Below are 22,766 nucleotides of genomic sequence, written 5' to 3'. Positions count from 1 at the left end.
CGTAATTTGCCTACATTTCACAGGTAGGTCACAGATGGCAATATTTTCTGATCAGTCGAACTACACTACGTGCACAATGGAGCATTCTGCAGTGCTCTCAAGCTGAAGCAATGGACGATCTCTCAAGGGATGCCGTGCCTTTTAAAAACACACAGTAGCAATCCGCCTATAATTCTCAGCCCACACGAAATCAAAAGCGCCTTATTTTAATGCGATCCTTCTGTTTGTATTGCGCTGGTAACAGCATTAGACATCTTATGGTAGGCAGTTGTTACATCAGAAGTACCGTCTGCTGCGTCTTCGATGCGAAGCAGGAAAGTCCTAACAACGCTTGCCCTGGCCGTTGCATATGTACAAAAATGTAAAGGTTCTTGAACGACAAACATTCACTAAAATATTTGTTTTCTGCTTGATAATTTCATAGCCTTTACGTTTTTCATATCAGCGGCATGCAGTGCTTTGCTGGTTCCGGACCGATATAGTTTTATTTTAGACTTCGTGTGATATTTTCTTTACTTAATTAATACACAAAAACATGGAAGCATTGGTATCAGTTATGTCTGCAACGATTGAAAGATATGGGGATAGTTGGTATGACATGACTACAAGACATAAAACTGAGCAGGGGACAAGACACAGAAAAGAAGCAAACAGGACAAGCTCGTTATGTTTCCTTCTCTCGTGTGTCTTGTTCCCTGCTCAGTTTTATGTTTTGTAATCATGTCTACCATAATTTTTAAGATAAACGAATACATTCTTTTATTTTAAGAAATAAATATTTCACTTGTCTAGACAGTGCGTAGAGTTATCTAATACACAATCGCATTGTCAATGGCAATGACAATGCAGTTATTATTGTTGCGCTTGATCCCTTCACACATTCTATGAGGAGGCCGCGCTGAAACATGAGCCGCCCCCCCCCCCCCTCCGAACATATATTCTGGCTACGCCACTGGGCTGGACTGCACAACATTTCAACTGTACAACAGACTGCAAGAAGTGTGTTAATTGCATGAGTGCAATGTATTCTGGCTGCTATGTTTTAGATAAGCTTATCTACTGTCGCTTTTATGCATCGAATTATCGATATTTCTATCTATTCCACAATCCCCATTGAGTTAAAGATACTCAGGCTCGATTGTACAACATTTCGGCTTCACATCAAATAATGGTTTAAAGCCTATACTGAAAGCCGAAATCGTCTGACACCGTTATGTTGCCATCTCCGAATAAGGTCCAAGAACGGTATTCGTTGCAAACACCTTTCTGGCTCGCAAAATGCGGTGTGATGCCAGCGCAGTTGAGATGTAATGTCTTACGAAGGTAGGGGACGGCTCACAAAAAGATTCGTTTCTGCACCAGACTCCACATATCTTTCTTGTGGTTCTTCATCAACCGTGCTCACCGCCAGGCATTTAAAGTGGCAGCGGGATCACAGAATTTGGCATTGCTAACTTCTTGTCTTCTTTTAGAGGGATATAATTTTAGTTATTGTTGCGGACGCAACGAGTATTTTTTTTTCACACTTCAATGAGTTGTAATTTCGTTCAAATCGACATCACATTATTCCGCACCACATTAGCCGTTTACAACTCACACTGAAAGCTCTTTACAACTCATCCAAGGAAGTTTCGGCAGTTAAAATAAATTAGAAGCTCTTTGCTGCGAGATGAAACCAGTTCGAATTAAAAATATAAGTTCCACTTTGCTCAAATGATAATATTCTTAAACAAAACTCGCACCATATAAATTCCAACTAAGCTTTAAGCTCTTCTCTGAATATTTTTCAATGAACATCTATTTCGCTCGTTACACTATGTAACGTGCACCTTTTTTTGTGTGCGAAGGTGTGTACTGCGTCCACTGCGACATAAAAACCTACTGTGCACTTGGCGCAAAGCCATAGAAATATATGAATGTATTTTTGTGTTACAAATATACTATACTCCCAATGAAAACTGGCCTGCATCGACAGGATCCCGCCATCTAATTAAAATACGCTGCTTTCAGTGCCGCCATCCTCGGCTGATTTCGCCATTAGCTGGAATATATCGATCAGTTTTTAGCCGAGGATGTAGGAGCCTAGGCCTACATCGCCGTTTACTTTAAAACAGCGATAACGAAATGCTTTTCGGTGCAGACGCAGGGAGGTTTTTGTAGTGGAGGAAAAATTGATAGCTGCGATTTTATCAATAATAAATGACTATTTTGCGACCAGACAAATGTCAGCATTTCCAGCAAAAGCCGTTAAATTGTGTTATTTTTTAATACCGGAAATATAAAAGAGATCTCCTCAGTGGCCCTTTAAGGACTATTTCTCGATTATGCGGTGTCGGCGTCGACGTTGAGGCTATCTTTAACGGTGACGCAACACCGCGCACTGATCGATCAACATGCAGTAACGCAGCCCATGACGTCATAACAATGCATCATGTCGGCATGCCGAAGTGAGTGGTCTCAGCACAGTAATGTCCGGAGTAGAGTTACGTCATTAGCTCTCTATAAAGCAGAAGGCAAATAACAATGGTCAAACAATATTTTGCTGACCAGCGTAAGCATCTAACGCTTAATTTCGTGTTCCGAGCCGATGACAATTTTCCCACAAGTGCATCCTTCATACAAGTGAGATTAATTTATATACTTGATCAACTCACTCGTTTATTAACACCAGTTTATTAGCACGCCTCTGATGTAAAGCCATCACCCAAGTAGCTCTTGAGGTACCCGGAATAATAAAGTAAATAGTAATCGCGTCAAATGCTATCCCGCACCAGCTTGGCTGTCTTCGGTGGACTTTTGATGCTAATATCTTTTCTGTAATTTATCACAAGATGAGCGCTGTGAAAGGGCGTAGGAGTGTTCTGAAGGCGAAAATTCGGCGCTTATCAAGAAGGAATTGCTTAAGTTAAGAAAACTTACTTTTCTTCTGACTACAGAGGCAGGCTATTTAACGCGTTAAATGCATTCGTGGAGTATTAAACGCAGCTCAAGGTTTGTAATGAAAGTTAACGTTGGTGTAGCCAAACCTGCCCAGTCCACCTTTATTGGATATCATTTTTAACCGTGAGGCAACTGTGAAACAATGTATGGTGCTTTTACGGCGATCTTGATGGGACTTGTCTAACCCTAAGATGCGCAGCAAAATGTCCTGCGCACGCACTGAGTATTTAAAGGGCAAGTGCACCAGTTTTTCGAGAATTGCGCGTTATTCAAGGCTTCAAATTTATATAGGCTGTAAGTAAAGCATACATTTAGATGATGGCGTAACTGACGATTTACTTGGAGGCTTCTGCTCAAAGCAGCAGAGCTCTGTGTAACGTCAAGGAAAGCAAAATTTCAAATTCCTACTCTAGTCAACAACACCCTACCGTTCGCCTTTAGATGAAGCCAAACAACGGTAAGCAGGTTTGCGTTCGGTGGTGTTTGTTTACTTCCTTGAAAGGCAGTGTTTATGCTTTGGAAATTTACCAGAACCATAAATGGTGTTGACGCGGTCTCCATACAACCTTGATGTCGGCGCCCTAGCTTTCCGATGAAGAAAAACTCCGAAGCCTTCTTGATAGATTATTTGTTTGGTTTGGTTTGTTTTATGGTGGTTTAACGTCCCAAAGCGGCTCATGCTGTGAGGGACGCCGGAGTGAAGGGCTCCGGAAATTTCAACAACCTGGGATTCTTTAACGTGCACTGACATCTCAGAGCACACGGGCCTCTTGAATTTCGCCTTCATCGAAATTAGACCGCCGCGGGCGAGATTGAACCAGCGTCTTTCGGGTCAGCAGCCGATCGCCATAACCACAGAGCCACCGCCGCGGCTAATCTTGATGGACGAGTTAACAAAAAAACGTTTGTCTTCAATATGCACAAGTGGTAATACCGAATGCTTCACTTAAAATTTTCCGCAGTTTCTAAATTTTCTTCGTTAGAAGAGCTGTTTTTTCACAGCATAGTCAGCGGTGTAGTACGCCAAAGTACAGCTAATCAGCACTAACTCCTAGAATGGTTAACTAGTATGAAAGAGATAACTTTTTAGCTATTCCTGTTAGGCTCCTTAAGTATTGAAAGGCGTGTAGCCAAGCCTATCGTAACATTCATCTCAGTTTCTAGTTTCGAAAACGTGGTTATGCACTGCGATGTAGCCCAAAACATTAACTCAACTTCTTTTGCTAATGTCTAATTTTATGTTTAGGTCTTCATTTAAAAAAAACATGCTGATTTTCGACCAGCGGCTCTATTAGCATCCATCTTTGAGTGTTGTCGCTAAAAGCTAATGAGTAAGTACAGCGAATTATTTCTGCTTTATAATGTAGTCCCTACTTTGTTATCAAGTACGTTGCTCTAAATGATCCTGCAAATGATCATTTGAAAAATTTTCACAAACTCTAAAAACTCGCAGCACTTCTTGCACATCTTGGCAAAGTGAGCGATAATTTTTATTTGTCCTAACCGGTTATACGATAAATTCATGTAGGTAGCTTCATTTAAAATTAGTTCTGCCATTGTTGGCAGGACAATTTAAAATAAGAAAAATGCAAGGTGTCTTCCAGAGTTTTATTTCATCACACCTGATTATAGCGTCTCTACTGAGCTTATCATAAAAAATGGTGGACTATAGTAAATACAGACAATGATGCTCTTGGTTAATCAAATTATAGAAAACAAAAAACCGCTCTCATAAAAATGAAATTTATGGAATGTTTATTGCTTAGCGCAACTCTCTTCATTTTTTTTTTGCTTTCCCAACGACCTTCGGTTTCGGGCTCCTCGCAGAAATCCACGCACATGGCGTCGTCTCCTTAGTAGGCGCAATAAATTTCAGAAAAGTAACGGCTCCTTTAGGATGAAACTATTCGCCTTATTTTTACGCTATTCGCTGGCGTTTAAGCTATAGGACTTGAAATGGGCTTCGTACAACAGGGCTACAAAAACTCTGCACACGCTACGATGTATATAGAATGTTCACATTAATGCAGGTAGTCAGATATTGTCGGCAGGAGCCGTCAATGGTGGGTTAGTAGGTCGTCTCATTGCATTGCACTCTGATAAGATTAGGTTCATAAGAGCACCGAAGATAATACCAGAATCTAAAAAATGTGCCATGCATGGGTTTATCCGGTGGGAGCGCCTTGCGTCCATTGCCAATGTAACTGATCTAATATAACTGCTCTAACTGATAATATTTCATTTGATAGTTGTCCTTTGTCCTAATGTCCCGTCTTCACGTTCGTCATTCAACTTCCGTCGCCCCTAACTGCATGCAAGTTACTACGCAGTACATACTAGCTCCGTTTCAGGCACTGTTGATGTCAACGATGCCGGGATTTGTATTTATGAGCAAGCTGTCCAGGACACCAGATCAGTGGTTTTTCGCAATGATTGGGAGCACGTCATTGTCTGTTTTGCCAGTGGTATTAACAGTAAGAAAACGGTAAGTTTCTCAGCGGTGAATTCTTCAGGGTGAATTTACTAAGGTTACATGGCGCCGTCCCAGGGGTCCTCGTGGAACGCTGAGCTCAAACACCATCCAAAGATTCTATCATCACGCACGAAGTTCTTCTGGCGCCACCATCGCTGCCAATTGTTTTGCAGGCATGCTAGCAATCAACCAACAAGCTTAAACGAAAAAGTTATCAACAAAATGTTTATTTATTTCAGTAATATTATTCACTATTTCAATCAAGTTTCTTGTCCTGGACAGGCTGCAGTAGCATTCATCATCATCAGCTTGACTACGCCCACTGCAGGGCGAACGCCTCTCCCGTGTCTCTCCAATTAACCCAGTCCAGCATTCATATATATTTAAGTAAGCAGGTGCTGGTTATTCTTGTATAGCTGGCAACAGTGGCACTATGCGTGCTGCAGTTTTGCTCCCGAACTGGGTTTTTTTTCTAGAAAATAAGCTATATATTTCGAACCTCCATCATCATGATCACCATCATCATCAGCCTGACTACACCCACTGCAGGGCAAAGTCCTCTCCCATGTCTCTCCAATTAACCCAGTCCTTTTCCAGCTGCGCCCACCCAATGCCTGCGAAATTCTTAACCTCATTCGCCCACCTAACCTTCTGCCACCCTCTGCTACGCTTGCCTTCTATTGGAATCCAACCCGTTACCCTTAAGGGCCAGCGGTTATCTTGCCTTCGCATTACATGCCCTGCCCAAGCCAATTTCTTCCTCCTGATTTCGACTAGGATGTCATTAAAACGCGTTTGTTCTCTCACCCACTCTGCCCGCTTCCGGTCTCTTCTATATTACTTCTATATATTTGTTCAAATATTACAGCTCGTATTTCAATCTTCAGCACGCTGTTGCGAAGCGTCCGAGAGTGTACGCATCCGTCGTTCGAGGGCCCGCGAAATCTCCATATAGTTCAGAGCTGCTCAGTTAGCTCGAAATACTATCCACTCGATGGCCATTGGGGCTGTTTAGCAGCGCTCAATTGGCCTATGAGTCGACTGACTATTGGTTCGGTGGCCTTACAAATGACCGTGTAACAGGGGTATCTCTCCTTTTCATCTATACTTGCAGTAGTGCCGAAAGAACCGTTTTCTAGACATATATGCCTGTGTTTATATGCGCATGCTGGTGTTTTGAGCAGAATGCACAACTCAAACATAAATTGAGTGTATAGATGTCGCAGAGAGAAAAGTTCAATACATCTTGATGTAAAAGAATAGAGCAATAATCATTACAATTACATGATGAGTCGAGTGAAACATCTGATCTCTTGAGCTTTGACACGAATAATGATTTCAGTTCTCTGACCCACATTACAACTTCCAATGGCATAACTCCGATATCCATTGACCTCCTTCCAACTGATTTCTAACTTCATTGGCAACTTGTCTGTAACGATTCTGCAACAACTAGCTCAACAAGTGGATGCTTACGAATACTTGGCCCAAGCTGATCAGAGAGTCCGAAATATTTTTATTTTTTGCGGCTTGAAACATCTTCGCGTAAAGAATAAGTTGAACTCGCGTCAAAGGCATGGCCTTTCATTTTCGAAATGAAACACGTTATAACGGATCCTTGGGAGAGTTCGTATGACATTTCAAAAAGAAACAGCGCGACAGTTGACAGGGAATTCTGGCCGTGTCTTTCCTTTCGTTCCTGACAACAGTCGCACAGTTTCTTTTTGAAAACTGCTGCTCAATCAATCAGTTGTCAGTGCGGTCTAACCATCTTTTAAGAAAGCTTTGTTGAGTTTTATGGACGGGCAAAGTCTACTATTATCATGATTTGCTTTTCTTGAACTGCGTCAACCTCTTTCCTGACATTGATACCATCATTTTTCTTACAGGTTCCACTGTCACAGCGTAAATCAAGAATCCGTTTTAAAACTCTACCGACTTAGGCTTGCTCGAACAGTTTTCGTTTTGTTAGTCGCAGCCTCGAAATCAGCTTATTCTTTTGGCACAAGCGCAACTATATTTGGGTTGGGCGTTGTCTCGATATTGAGCGTTAGTGTGAAGAAATGTTTAAAACCCGGTAAGGGTGAACGATGCATTCGTGTACAGAATTAGCTCTTGTAATTTCAATGCCTGCGTCAATCTATAAATATTTAAATTTGATCTGCGCGCTGAGCAATGGTGACTTCTGGCTGCACTGCACATAAAACGAGACATGAGTGATAGACTCAACTCTGTGTTTCACCAGCCACAACACCGCGGCGCACTGGCCGGTATACGCGTCGTGCTTTGGTACTCAAGCTGCATTTGAACTACATGTTATCAATTCAGGAGACTAAAATTCAGGCGTTCAACAGTGAGTTCGTTAAAAGAATGCTCCAATCGTCTGTAACCTTTTTTGCGTAGTCCTGTTTTTTGACCGCATCGCCTGGACTAAAGCACTTTCGTGCCTTATCGAAGTGCTAAGGGCGCAGCCCAGGTGTGGTACTTGAAAGCTCCTTTTTCATATGTGTAGCTACTCAGCAACTGAACGCTTTCCGCAGATAAGTTAGTAACGTCAGATTCTCGTTACTCTGCTAGGTTTTGGGGGCGGAGGTGCATGCGGAGAAGATAAGAGAAGCTTGATAAACTATCCGCCATATGCTACGCTGCAAGACATAACTGTGCACTCTTCGTAACAGCAGCCGTCGCGATGCCAGCGAGTTTGTCATTCCCCGGACTAACGTTGCTCATAGGCAGCATAATTTGTGTCGCACACGGCATACAAAAAAACCAGGTAAGCCTGAAGTTAAGAGATTATTTGCTAGTACGTCGTGCTTTATTTTAAAGCGAATCTTGCATTCAATGTCGTTCTTTAAAATAAAAAGGCTTTCGGACAAAAAAAAAGATTCGTTTTCATGACCCCTGACAGCGTTAACGGCGCGGAGTCATCGTAACACGTTTTATTAGCATAGCTGGTCTGTTGCGCTGTTACACGAGGAATCCGCGTAATTCGCTAATCTAGTTTTAGCATTTTTCGTTCATCTCAACTAGCGACACTTGCTGAATGCACGTGTGCAAGCCTTTCATTGAAAACATATAAAATACTTACTGCATCTCTTTCGAGTAGGCACTGCGGAAAATGTGCCAGTACACGATTTTGTCAGCGAAAAGAAAATTATACTTCCTGTGACGGTTCGTGCACGTTAACCGCGGCAAGACCCGTGTCAGTGACGTTTCCTGGAATCCGCTGACAGCGCCATCTTAGTATCGTCTTCCGGCGTACTGATTTTCATATTCGGATATTAGTGACTACCCACGTTACCATATTTGGTAGCCGTCGACGACACCATCTTTTCAAACTTCGATATCGTTGTTCCGGCACCCCTCCTTGGCCATTGTCGCGAGCCGCTATCTGTATTCCTCCCCGAGGCCACCAGCCGCTTCCTTTGCTCACCCCCTGCCCTTCCAGAAGGAATCGTCAGCGGCTACCAAATATGATAACGTGTGACATCACCATGTCCAAACATGGCAATCTTTCCACGGAAGCATGATACTAGGATGGCGTACTCAACAGCTTCCAGGAAACGTTGCTGATAGAAATCTTGCCGCGGTGAAGATGCCTGAATCGTCATATTCATCGATTCTTCCCAAGAATGAAAGTTCTCACTTCTTCCAAAGACATGAGAGATCATCTCAGTCATTAGTTGTGCGTGCATTGAAAATCCCGTATTGAACTATCTGTTAATTCGCAGATTTCTTCCGGGGTCACTTTATTCGTGTTTTTTTTCTGTATCTATACGTCGGTGCTAAAAGTTCTAGGACTCTTGACCCAGTCACGTAACGTGCTTTTCACAGTATGTCTGCTTTACTTAACATAGAACGATCTGAAGCAATCATCTTTGTGCCTCTTGTTGGTCGAGGCAGCATTGTTAGTGCATGGTAAATGTTTATAGGTACATCGAGATATCATCAACCACATTTGCGGGTATGTACTTTGCCTGTGGGCTTGATTCAGTGGCGCAAAACAGAAGTAGTACTGCAAGTTTACAGAACAAATTTTCTTTCGAACTCTTTGTTTTGGAACTATGGGCTTCTTTACTTGATTCGTATTCAAAATATCTTGAATGCACTAATTTGCTGTTTTTACTCAGCTTTTCCTTCTGCATTATTATTATTTCCCAAAATTTGATAGCTTTAACTTCTTCACTCCCTTTTACCTTCCTTACATGGCAGCCACGCGATTCAAAAAATGAAAATGAGAAAGAAATATAACTGATGTGAGGTTCTTCCCTTTTGGCACGTTAGAGAAACGCATTGATCGAAGATTCTGAAATGCTTAAACACTTGCCCATAGTCCCGTTAAAGGGGATCCTATACCAATAGTGTCCGTCCAATTTATTGTTTTTAATATACAGAGCTAAAGGACCTTCTTTGACAATATTTGGTGTACAGTATGCTGTTGCATTGCTGCACAGGAAAGCATGGGCACAACATTTTGAAGGGTTTGTTTCAGGGTGATGCCAGGAGCAGCGACGTCGACCCGAATGCCATTTCGCCTCAGTCTGGTATGCCTTTTAAGTACCTGACTGCCTTTTCGATCACTTTTTCACTACTTTTAAGACTTGGCTAGAAAATGTATACTTAAATTTTGGCTTTGTTTCTCAAAATAATATTTTTCTCCTGTATTGCTCTACTCACCCTGTCTTGGTCTGTAACCGGATGGCACAAAATTGTTTTTTTCCTTATTTTACAAGAGGGAATCTGACTATATATAGCTTGGCGGGCCTTTTCTCTTTCTACACAGAAGCAGTAAAACGAGCGTGCGTGTCTGAGAGGAGTCGAGATACAGAACCGCCTTCGATAAATGTAATCTCCTCCCTACACCTCCTTTTCAAGCAATTTCCAAACTGTTGCATGAACACGTTTTTACAGAGGGTACATAGAAACTTACGGAACTATTCGAGAATATTCATTTTGCAGTCAATCTTTTTGTTCGTATTCGCTTCGCCAGTAAAATTATTATTGCCGCACGCCAAATTTGTAACATGTATTGCTTTCTATAGTAATTCATTCCCTACTGAAAAAAGCTGTATGATTAAATAATCTAATACTTGGTTCTCACATAAATGTCTGCAGTCTTACAAAATCGTACATTTATCGCGAAAATGTCATACAATAATAGACAAATTAATAACATTTGTATGACAAAACCAAAATGAGGTTATTGCATCACGCAGCTTGTTTCACTAGGTTTTTAGCTCTAAAGGAGCAGCATCTGAAATTTTCTGGCTTGAAAAGTGTAGCCCTGCTCCACTGACACATAGTGTTCTGTTCGAATTATTAGGTTATCTCGTTGGCATTTTCGTTAAACAGGCATTGGATTTTTTTTTTTTGAATAACAGCAAGGCATTGAAAACACCGTTTCTCTGGAGGTCTTGAAAACTTAATGGAGCCTACCGATATGACTAGCCTCTATCGTGATGCTTGGAAGCATGCCTAGAAAAAGGTGTTCCAAATATATAAGTGAATGAATGCAAGGCTGCAGTCGCGCTTGTTTTACAGAAAAAAAAATATTATTAATTCCATGCATTTCCACGCACTTCCATGCACTTACTCCAACGTGTACTTTGTATAGTGATCCACTGCCAACTTCATGTATCTTTACTAAAGAGCAGCATCTCTGTCTTTTTCTTTTTAATTTCACAAGCATCCTTTCCTTTGTAATACCATTTAGCTTTCCATCCTGTAGTAGGAGAGTGCTAAGAGTCCCCAAAGAAAAAAATAGGAAGGGGGGGGGGGGGAGGAGGTAGCCGAAAGAATATTTAGCGTGGTTCATTAGTTGTACGTCGGCTAATAACAGCCTTTTTTTCTAAAGAGATGTAAGACACCGGGTCGGTATGGAAAAACTTTTGTTCCATAATGCGACATTGTGATCCATCTGACACATTACGAGAAAATAACTGCAAGTGCGGAACTGATTCATAGCTCCTCCATCTTCAGACTTTGCACGCCATACTTTTTATTGCCAATAATAAGTAGAAGCCACAACGTTCGTGCAAGGAAAGTGTCAGTTTCAATGTCCAACGTTTTAACGCAATAATATAGGATCAAAAATAATTATGAAACTCATGTTCAGAACCAAAATAAGCAAAGGTGCACACTAATGAGATCCACCGGGTCATAACGAAAATATCCTATCCAAAGGACCGATACATACCATGACCGGAGGATCGTTCAGATAGTTTCTTCCACACTTGGTACGATTTCAATCATCTGGTTACTGCGCTCATCTTCAGTGAGCAATGTGTAACAGAATGAAATGTTCCAACGCTACAACGAAGTGCTTTTTGCTTCAAATTTATTTCCAGAACTCATTGACATTGCAGTGGATGTAGAACCACCTTGTACTTACAAAGCACGGGTAAAAAATCTACTTTTGGCCAAACCAAAATGACCTGCCTTTTTTCTTAGCTCATTCATGTTAGTATTTCTTTCCTATTACTGTGTTTCTTGATAGATTTTTGTTATTTATCTATGCGACTTTTGCTTCTTCTTGCCTTTTTACACTGTAATAAATTAACTGGGTGTGATGTAATCTTTTCTTTGGAGATAAATTCTCTTCTATTTTGTAGTACTTACGATTTTAATTTATCGATGCCCTGTTCACAATAATTTCGTTTTCTGCACTTGATGAAAGGTACAATGTAATTTCCGTGCTGATTTTTCCAACGGCTTTTCTAGCGTAGAGAGTGCAATGTTTGTCTCCGGAAGGCGAGGCCTTGTCAGGTGTACTTGAAATGCCTTTTGCCTCGCCTACCTTGGTAGAATGTACCTCTTTTAAACGTTCTTGCTCATGATGTACACCTGCCTTCTACCAAAATAAAGTGTAAATCAAGCTGCTAGTGGCGTGTTTTTTTTTTTCACAACCAATATTTCGCTGAGTGATACCAATCACAGTTTTATTAATTTACAAACAGTTTTTTCATTGCTTAAATTATCGGCATTTACTGATAGTTAAAAGAAGCTGTGTCCACAGATTGTTTGTGTTACCAATATGGCCTAAACAAGTGACTGATCAGTTGACTGATTTTGCTTTCCCAGCGTTCCAGGTAACGGACCTGAAAGTCACACACCTGGACATCACCCAAGCTGAGGTGACGTGGCTCAAGCCGTCCGGACCCGTCGGTGGCTATCATGTGGTCATATGCGCCAAACTGAAGCCCTTACAATGCCAGGAAGACATACTGTACGAAACCAACTTGTACCTGCGTCAACTTAAACCCAACACCACGTACGAAGTGCGAGTCAGGCCTTTCCATCACAGCAAGCCGCAGAGCTCCCAAGCAGACGAAGTAGCTACCTCATTTACTACTCTGCCTCGTAAGCCGCCTTTTCTGCTTCGGTTCCCAAGTATTTATTTCTGGCTTCAGACAGCACAATAGCGTAACACGATGGGAAGACGGGCGAGTTGGTGATACATAGTTAAGCGAAAATAGCGCAAAAGACGAGGACAAAAAAAGAAAACAACTCGCAACTGAATGTTTATTCACAAGAAGCAAGGAATATAAAAAGCGCAAACAAACAAGATAACAAAATCGTTATCTCTTTGCGCGGGAATGTGTCTTCGTCAGAGGTGTACACATACGCACATCCTTATCATACGGTTCAAACTCAAGTGTTTCTTATTCGCACGTTCCAAGAAGCTGTTTGCGTAAATTCTAAACTAGCATGGGTTATAAATAATCTTCACAGTATCTCACGAAAAATTAACAAGCTTTACAAGGTGAAAACACATCTGCTTTGTTTTGAAATTAAATCATTAGTTCCAACATATTCAGATGAACCTAACAATAAACATATGTAGTTGTTTTTACCGTGCTAGCTGCTGAAGTGAAGTTCATCCGCCTTCATGCTGAACAGTAGCGCGGAGCCCTGAGCGTCTGCAATCACATGACCAACCCGTGCAGATAACGTGTGCCTCGCAGCTCGTTCACTTTCAGCGACGCCGTAGCAAGCCCGTCGCCCGGCGTGAGGGTCAGAGATGACGACGTGGAGTGTCATGCTGTGTACGCTGCTCGTGCATAGGGAGCAGCTCAAAACCCAAGCGGCACAAGTAATCGGCAAATATTGGAATTGCCAATATTGGCTGGTCCTACGAAGGACCTGTGTTAAACCTTTCATTTCCGAAATTCGGTCAAATGCATGTGTTGCTTGGGAAACGTGCGCCGGATCGAACACAGGACGAACGCTCTAAAGACGCTGCCCCCAGACACGCTCCACGACAAGATGATGAAGTCCGTGCCAACACATTTCTCGCACCATATTAAAGCAGTCACTCAAAGACTGCCAAAACATAAACACAATCGTCAGACACTCATGCGTGTCAGCAGCATTCAGAGCAAACGCGACAATCCCAAAAGCACAATGTCGACCGTCTAACACTGATCATCCTCATTGCCACGATTGTAACCGTTATTTTATTTTGGCGTTAGATCGATGCTATCAAACCTCGCTGCAGTCTTAAGGCAGGCCAAAAAAATTAAATGGCCTTTACACAACTGGTAACGCGGTAAAAGAGCGCTAGGTGGCATGCGATACTGTTTACGCACAGAAAGACGCAAACAGTGCGGGATTTCCGTGCAGTGCTCCCCGGAGAGGAATAGTGGGAATCAAGTTCAGTTCGATACAACATTAAAAGTAGAGAATATCCCGAGCCAATGTCACAAAATGCACTTTGTTCATCAGTTGGTCCGAGGTTAGCCAAGCCCGCCGCGTTGCTGGCGAAAGATTTGGTAAGGGGGGATTGAATAGAAGAATCCCAGAATATCAAAAATTTTCCAGATTAGCATAGGTTTCAGGGCCACACTGGCATGCAGGTTAAGGCCGGAGATGGCAGAAGAAAGAACAGCAAGAGATGAGGAGTGTATTTAAATGTACGCGCCGCAAAAGTTGCAGTTTGGGGATGGTGGGATATTTGTCAGGAACAGCAAGGCTACGAAGAGTTATCCTAATGATGTCGCAGTGAGCATTAATTTCATGTTTGTAAGAGAGTAGTTCCCCTCTTTGGCGGATAAGGCAGGGGATCCCAGGCGCCTGGTGTGGCAGTTCGAGGGCGAGGCGATAAACCACCTCATCGTTTGGGATTCAAACACAGCTGGGAATCCACTTAGTGTGGCTGTGAAGCTCAATTATAACCTGTTGTGCATCATTTCTGACTCGTGCAAAAAAAGTGAGGGATATTGACTGCGATAATAGCCTGCGCAAAATCAGTCTTATAGCCGCAGGGTGTAGAGGGTGCTTGGGAGAGCACTTGTATAGTGGTGATTAGATTATCAGGAGGGCATCTCAGGGGGGTAGTATCGGGAGTGTAAATACCTAGGGTGCATGGCACGGTCTGGCTGTCACGGGCAATAAAGTAAGTAGAAACGCCGTCTTGAGCTCGTGAAGCGTCTGTGTACACGATGGTCGAATCAAGGGAACGAATGTGTTGGCTAATACGAGCCACATGTCAACCTGGGTTGTAATCGGCCGCAACATAATTTAGAATTGCGACAATGCGGAGGTTACGTAGGAGCAGAGGTGGAGGCGTAATAATGAGGAGAATAATTAGATTAAGATCACCATGTTAAAGAATCCAGTGACCCTTTGTGGGGAGCAATAGGGGCACTCTTCCGGTCTCAATACTTTTTTAAAAAGTCCCCCGTGGTAGGAAGAGTTCCAGTCGCTCAGTGGACAGGTGTATGGGGGCATTCAATGCGACCTTCTATAATGTATGAAGTGTAACCCCCATTTGGTGTCTTTGTAATGATTGGTCAAAGTAGGACATGGAACAGTATAGAAAACTTCACTCAGGGCTAATGCGTTATTTGTCAGTCCCAGCCCTACCCGTTTTTACATGTGAGAAGTCCACGGTGTCGCACTTGTACGATGCGCTCTGCCGATCTGATGTTTCTTGTTTACGGCATGAACACATGCTTTGTGTTTAATCAAATTTGCACTGATGGTTCTGCTTCCCACTTGCCACTCATAAACTATATGGTTAATATGCAGCAATGTTATTTGTAGCTGCCATCTAAGGTCATAACTCATGAAAGTCGTTTTCAAGAGGCTGCATGTGTTTTCTTAGCTATATGGTTTTGTTTCATTCGGCGGTTTTGAAGAAGAAAAAAACGAGCTTGTTGCGAGCCTTACTGCGACTCTAAGTATCCCTGCCCCATTGAAGAATTCTCAAGAGCCGCTAGCAGTATATTCGCTACAAACGTCAGGCGTCAGTCAAAAAATATTGTTTTCTTTAATTCTGAAAACTTTCATATGGTTCTTCAAACGCATCTCACCTCGAACGAAGAGATTCGTTTGTAAAACAACATAGTAAAAAAATTACAGCATGGAGTCCTTGGTTATGTTTCCGCGTATTCTGGGCAAGATGAGATCAGCACACCTAGCTGCTGTAGTGACTTCTTCTCGCCCACATATTTTGTTTGCTTTCAAGGAAGAAATTAAGTTCATGATAACTTCAACCTGTCCACAGCCTTTGCCGCCATCCTCACATAGGCACACAACAATTTAGCAGCTCAGTGACACGTTTACAAAGCTTCACTAAATTAAATAGAGTGTCGTTTTCGGGTTATCAAGTTTCCTTAACGGTACACCCATCGGCAAACGCCTGCTTGCAAGGATATGTTTCTTTAACTTTTATGCTTAAATTGGAATTGAACACTTTTTAGGTGGTGTCTGCCTGCTTTAGACATTAATATATCTTGCAGTGCCCAGGCTTGAAGACTTTGAAGTCCGTCCTCTCAACTCGACGTCTCTGGAGGTGAAGTGGAAGGCAGTGTCTGGCGCTACAGTGCTGATTCAAATCTGTCCAGTCCCTTCCGATGGCAAGAAATGCCCCATCTACCGCTCTGGCAGTCGCGAGTCGGTATTAAGAATCGACTATTTGAAACCTGGAACACTGTATACAGTTACGGCCACCTTCACTACCACTGCGGGTGGTCATACCCCCGACATGCACGTCTCACGGAACGTCACAACTCCGGCTCTGGGTAAGAGAGCTAGTCTCTCCTTTTACATCCATATATTACAGTTTGTTATGGCATGCACATCGAGGGGACGTATACCGAACATATACCCTCCAAATGCTACGCACGTAATGTTTTATTCTTTTCATTTTACACCACAAGCTATATGTTCAATATCGTGCATTGGATCATTATCTATACGAATTGCCCTCCCATTTCTTGCAGTGCATTCTAACTCCATTTTGCAACTGCACATTTTGGGTAAATGAGTTGGGATATTATTCCGAGGCTGCTTGGACCGCTGAATTTCATCTAGTTTCTCTTATATCGAGAATAGGTTAACTAAAACTGCGTCAATCGAAAATACCAAGGCGTTTTATGTCACCCAAGCGTGAGAAGAAAATACGAACTAGACTTAAAAGGTACAATGAACCTGAAAATTAAACCGACGGATAAGGCGACTTCAGCTCATGGGCTGTTTTAAACCCTCCTCTTCGACGGACTACTTCCGAGGGGTGCTTCGCTGAGCGCTTTTTAGCACCCCCATCCGATTGTAATGACAACAAAAACGCTTCAATCTGTCGTTCGCGTTCCAGTAGCATCCTTTCGACTTGAAACACATCAGTCAGGCGTAGTGCACATCGTCCCGCCTTTGTCATTATTAAAAACCAGAACAACAAACAAATGGCCGAATTTTAACTCCGAGCTCAGGCTTCGTTTCTTCTTATTCCAAAAACAAGATTTATACGCACGAAATCTTATCACATGGCATCAAGGAAAAGATACATGGTCGCCAAATTTGCGTATAAATTTTCAACAGAAACAAAATGAAGTTGCGAATGAAGAAATCTGATTACGGATATCAAAAAAACAGGTTCATCTCACTCTTATCCCTACTGCAAGTTTCCATAAGGCGAGTCACATAATTCCATAATTTCCAAATGGATTATATGCAGTCTGTACGGAGTGTAAGGAGTCAGTATTGACTGTATGGAAAGCACTTATTGAAGCTTGTGGACTCCATATGACTTCATGCACATTTTATAAAAGCTGTATAGAAATTGTACGAAAAGTTTATAGATTTCGCACATATAACGTATGCATGTGCACATATTTCGCCATATCTTGTGGACACCATATTCCCGTAATTCCATATGAGCGACTCGTATGGAACATTTCAGTAGGATTCCCGTACAGCCGCGCATCTAAATCCGCTACGCCGTAGCTCAGCTCAAGAATATTATGGCTGAATATTTCACAAACAATAAAGCAGGTTCGACGGTTTCAGGCGCAATGTCTGGAATGTTGAGGGCGTACGCGGAAGTCGAAGGAAGGGAAAATTGCAGAGTTTTATGCGGGCGATATTTTGCGAAAGTAACAAAGAATCTGAGAGAGAGATAAGCTTTTTAATTAAAAAAAATAATTTAGCTGGTGTTTTAATCCGCTCACTTGCTACTGCGCGCGGGTAAAGGATTCGTGGATAGAAAGACGGAATGAGAGAGCTATAGGTGTAGAAAATGGGATGACAGAATTTCTGTATAAAGAATGCGCAGTGAGAGGGCTGAGCGGAGGCATTAGAGTTCGTTTAGATGACAGTTGTCAACTTAATAGTCAATAAAAGCTCAAAGAGCGTCTCTGTTGCCCATGGCTAGTTAAGGGTTCTAATACACAGTCGAGTGTTAGAGACACTTGAGTGAGCGATTCCATAAGATATTTATAATTTGCAGACTCCTCAGCATACACTGAGCATTTAAACAAAGTACGATCCATTGTTTCAACTAAGCCGCACTTGTCGTAATGCGGACTGTTCGCTTGACCTAAACGGAGCTGTAAGGCATTTGTAAACGCAGCGTTTAGGCGAGGTCGATGATAAAAAGCTTCCAGATGGCGAAGAATCAAAATCAATTGTCTGTCTAATCCTATCGTTGTGAGGCCGCACCGCGAAAGATGTCCGGTTATTTAGAGAGGATTACTACATTTCTCAATTCCCAGATGTTATTTTCTTGCTTGCTCTTTTATTGCGGGCTATTTCAATAATATGTAGAGCCCAACTGAAATTGACTATGGAATTTATCTTAAAAACGCTTAATTGAGTGTTTTAGATGGTGTGATAGTGAACCAAGCAGTTATCTGCAAACATGTTTTCTATAGTTGCAATCGGTATGGTCATTTTTATCACTATTTCTTTCAGATGATGGGAAGAACGCAGGATCGTTGCCGGTGTTTAGCGGACTTTTGATGATGTCTTCACTCCTCTACGTAAATAAACTACAAGCGCAATAATCCCGAAATGCAAGGACTCTAACGATGGCGGTTGCTCTGAATGAGCAAATGAAAAATCAAGCAACTCCCAGCTTCTTTACGCCCTGCAAAAGAAAGAAATGAGTAATAATTTAACCAAGATCAAAGGGTACGGCGTAATTCGTTTCTATGACCGCTCCGATCTCTGTTTGTGAAATTTCAGGTTTAGCATATAACACACGTATTTTACGCACTGCAAGAAGCATCATTTATTTCCCTGATAACTAGGGGAGACCTAACGAAATAAAGCACAGAAATCAAGCAGCAAAAAATCATCGTGCCTCCCTAGAGCAAAGCGAAAAATACTTTCGTGGGTAATCATCTGTTTTCGCTCGTTGGGTCTCCATTAAAATATTCCTTTCTCAATCATTCCGCACTATGTGCTGAAGATAGTAATCTGCAGCGTTGAATGTCTTGTTCCTACTCGAGATATCTACAAGCCGCCGCGGTGGCTAAGTGGTCCCCGCAGCGGCGGTCGAATTTCGATGAAGGCGAAATTCTGGAAGCCCGCGTACTCTGCGATGTCAGTTCAAGTAAAAGAACCCCAGGTGGTCGAAATTTCCAGAGCCCTTCACTACGGCGTCCCTCCTAGCCTGGGTCGCTTCGGGACGTTAAACACCCATAAATCAAAATCAAATCAAATCGATATATCTAAACTGACCTGTTAATATGCTGTTAATATGCCGGTATTCTTCGCTGAAGTTAGTCAGCAGTACTTCGGCCTGGCCATTGCGGAAATGTGCGATGCCTCTTGCGATGCTGATTCCTCGGTCTAGTAGCAACTGCATGTTCCCCTCGATGATGGCTTCAGTGTTTATTGCTTTCGTGGCGCCTACGGTCACGATAACGCTTGAACGGGGTGGGACGCTCACTTCTTCCTCCAGGACACTTAGGGCAACGTGATTTTCCCGAGTTTTCATCGAAGCGATGGCTTCGTCCGTCGAAAGCGTGATCAGCTTGGATCGCAGGTCGATGATCGCCTGATGCTCATTAAGGAAATCCATACCCAAGATAACTTCGCGGGAGCATTGCGGTAGCACAACAAAGGTCGCAGGATAGGTATGTCCTTTGACAGTCACTCGCGCTGTGCATTGTCCTGATGGCGTAATGAGGTGGCCCCCAGCGGTGCGAATTTGTGGGCCGTCCCAAGCCGTTGTGACTTTTCTGAGCTGCGCAGCGAATCTTCCATTCATCACCGAGTAATCGGCTCCTGTGTCGACTAGAGCGGTAACTTTCCGGCCGTCGATAGTCACTTCTAGGTCGGAGGTCCTGGCTCTTGCATTGCATGTCGCTCTCGGCGTCGGGTCACGGCTTCGTCGCGTATGCGAGTCACGGGTTGGGCGTGTGGTCGAAGCTCCTCTGGGTGGCGGCGTCGATTTCAAGGTAGCTTGCGTCGTGGTCGAGGTTCTCATTGTGTGCGGCGTCGGTGCAGCGAGTGTCGGTTCTTCATGCGGCGTCGCGGGTGCAGCGTCTTCATGGGGCGTGGTCGGTGGAGGATCTTCGGCGTTTAGCTCGTGAGCAACCTCACCTCCAGAGGTTGCTGCCTTTAGTTTCCCCTACGGGGGCTGGGCGACCTTCCTCGTACCGCGGCTGCGTAGCTGCGGCGTGGCGACGCAAAGCGCGAGGTTGACGGCGATGGTGAGCGCGAAAAGCGGTTCGGCGTGTACTCTTCTCGACGCAGGTACTCGTCGATTTCGTGCGGACGTTGTCCGAAGCGTGGTCGTGGGGCGTTAACGGCAAATCCTCGAAGACCGATACGTCGGTACGGGCAGTGACGAAGAATATGGCCGGCCTCACCGCAATGGAAGCACAACGGCCGGTTGTCGGAAGTCCTCCAGGCGTCGCATTTCCTGGGGCTTGAGGGTCGGTCATAGGCTGGGCGGGCGGGGGCTGGGAGGCGGCGTTGTGGACCAAGTGGCTCATCTCGGGGAGGACGTGGGGGTTGTCTTTGGGGCTGAGCAGTCCTTACTGCAGCGGCGTAGGTCATGGCTTGGGGTTCTGTGGCCGTCGGGGTGCCAAGTGCCTGTTGCACTTCTTCCCGTACCACGTCCATCAGAGTCGATGCTTGTGGCTGTTGGGAGGATGGCAGTAATCGGCGTAGCTCCTCTCGGACGATTTCGCGGATAACGTCCCGCAAGCTGTCGCTGGTGGTGGCCGGCGTGTCCGAACGGATTGCATAGGCAGAGGAAGGGCGGTTGTACTGCCGAGCTCGGACGTCGAGGGTCTTCTCAATCGTGCAGGCTTCCTGCATGAATTCCTCGCCGTTTTTGGCGGCTGACGGACGAGGCTGCCAAAGAGTTGTTCTTTTACGCCGCGCATTAAGAACTGAACTTTCTTTTCCTCGGTCATCCCGGGATCGGCGCGGCGAAATAGGCGCTTCATCTCCTCGACGTAACTGCGGACGGGCTCATTCGGAAGCTGGATCCTGGACTCGAGGAGTCGTTCGGCTCTTTCTTTCCTCACGACACTGGTAAATACCTTCAATAGTTCTCTCTTGAATAGCTCCCAAGTCGTAAGGGACGACTCGTAGTTTTCGTACCACGTGCGTGCGGAGCCATCCAATGAGAAAAAAACGTGTCCAATCTTTGCCGCATCATCCCACTTGTTGAATGACGCCACGCGCTCAAATTGATCCAACTAATCTTCAGGGTCTTCGCCTAGGGATCCATTGAAAGTTGGCGGCACCCGCGGCTGCTGCAGTATGATCGGTGTCGACATCTTCGGCGAGATTGCGGTGCTCGTAGCCGCGTCTTTTCGCTGTCTTGTGCGGTCCGGCAGTTTCCCGAACTCAGGCTCCTCTCCCTGGAGACGTCGGCTTGCTCGCTGAGCTGCTGGCTCGTCCTCGGGTGCGAAGCGCTCAGGGCTGGCTTCACGACTTGAAGGGGGCGTCCGGAACATGGAAGGCTACCCCGCACCTCCACCAGATGTCACGTAGTGGTGACGGCAGTCGAAGCAGCGATGAAGACGGACGAAAGGATCTTCTAAAAGAACTGTTTATTGGGCTGACTTGCACCCAAAATGGACTGAATCACTCGGCGGCGGCGAAGCGACAAGCGTGCTCGGCGGTCGTCGAACAGAATGCCCGCCGCTGTCGGCCGTGCTCAATTTAAAGCTGATAGCGAACATTCGAGATAAAGGGCGCAAAGTTACTAGAACATTCCGGAACAACGTAGAATCAGCTTTGCCTGGCTGCGATCAATCGAGATAAATCTAGTCGCGTCTTGCGTCGCAAACAAAGCGATAAGGTGGTGTCGCGGCAGATTTGAAAAACGAATAAACACTGCAAATATTCGCGGCATTATAATGCTGAAAGTGGTGCGCTGAAGATTCAACGATGGTATTCACAACCACAAATTTCGTTCGCCAGTGCAACCAGAGGCTACACAAAAATGGGAACAAAATTTACCTATCACTCTGTTTTACCTCAGGTGATAGAAGAAATCTAGGCATTTGATCTCATTTTTCAAACTTAATCACTTTAAAGAAGTGGCCGCTTTCTGTACCTTGAGGTCCTTGCGTTCTGGGTAGCGTGGGGTCCGTGAACAATGGTCCCGCCCAACGAGTGACACATCCGCAGTAAGCGTAAAAACAAACGTTTTCTTCCGGACCAAACAAACGCTTTCAAACAGGCACAACAGGGAACACAGCTGCAGAGAAGAGCATGCGGTCTAGGCTCTTGAGAGCGCAATGCTCGAATTAGAACAAAACGGGCGTAACGACCAGACCGTGGCGATGCAAAGGTCACTGAAGTTCAACCACGACAAAACGGCACAGGTAAAGTGGGGGCTCAAAGCGGTACAAGAAGCCTGGCTGCTCGCGTAGAAACCACACAGGACAAACCGATATTCCATCTTCGGAGGATGGCAGACGACACTTCCATCCTCTGGCTTATTGGTAAGGTGCCACCCCGCCGACTATGGGCATGACGGCTCGAGCTGGTTGCCGATAGTGTCGCTGCGATAGCGTCGCTTAAGGAAGCCAGCTTACAAAAATTTTCCTAGTGCGATTTCCAGGATTTTTCATTTTCCAGGACGGGATAGGACCGGAGCAGC

The 22,766-nt window shown here is 44.2% G+C and overlaps 1 protein-coding gene across 1 annotated transcript; it reads left to right on the top strand.

Annotated features, from left to right (window-relative positions):
• The first annotated feature begins 2,439 nt into the window (after positions 1-2,439).
• On the top strand, positions 2,440-18,905 carry LOC144103650 (collagen alpha-1(XII) chain-like). The gene is made up of 5 exons (XM_077636313.1): positions 2,440-2,447; positions 11,779-11,813; positions 12,494-12,772; positions 16,156-16,437; positions 18,605-18,905. Exons 1-5 carry the CDS (start codon positions 2,440-2,442, stop codon positions 18,694-18,696), a joined length of 696 nt encoding a protein of 231 aa, XP_077492439.1. The 3' UTR covers positions 18,697-18,905.
• The last annotated feature ends 3,861 nt before the right edge of the window (positions 18,906-22,766 follow it).

Source organism: Amblyomma americanum, chromosome 9 (genome assembly GCF_052857255.1).
Source record: "Amblyomma americanum isolate KBUSLIRL-KWMA chromosome 9, ASM5285725v1, whole genome shotgun sequence".
Taxonomy (NCBI): Eukaryota; Metazoa; Arthropoda; class Arachnida; order Ixodida; family Ixodidae; genus Amblyomma; species Amblyomma americanum.
This window is presented reverse-complemented; position numbering and strand designations above follow the sequence as displayed.

Bases quoted from the DNA above. Each gene is read 5' to 3' on its own strand.
- LOC144103650 (XM_077636313.1), top strand. The intron at 11,814-12,493 runs GTAAAAAATCTA...TTGCTTTCCCAG, and splicing joins CTTGTACTTACAAAGCACGG to CGTTCCAGGTAACGGACCTG. The intron at 16,438-18,604 runs GTAAGAGAGCTA...TATTTCTTTCAG, and splicing joins CGTCACAACTCCGGCTCTGG to ATGATGGGAAGAACGCAGGA.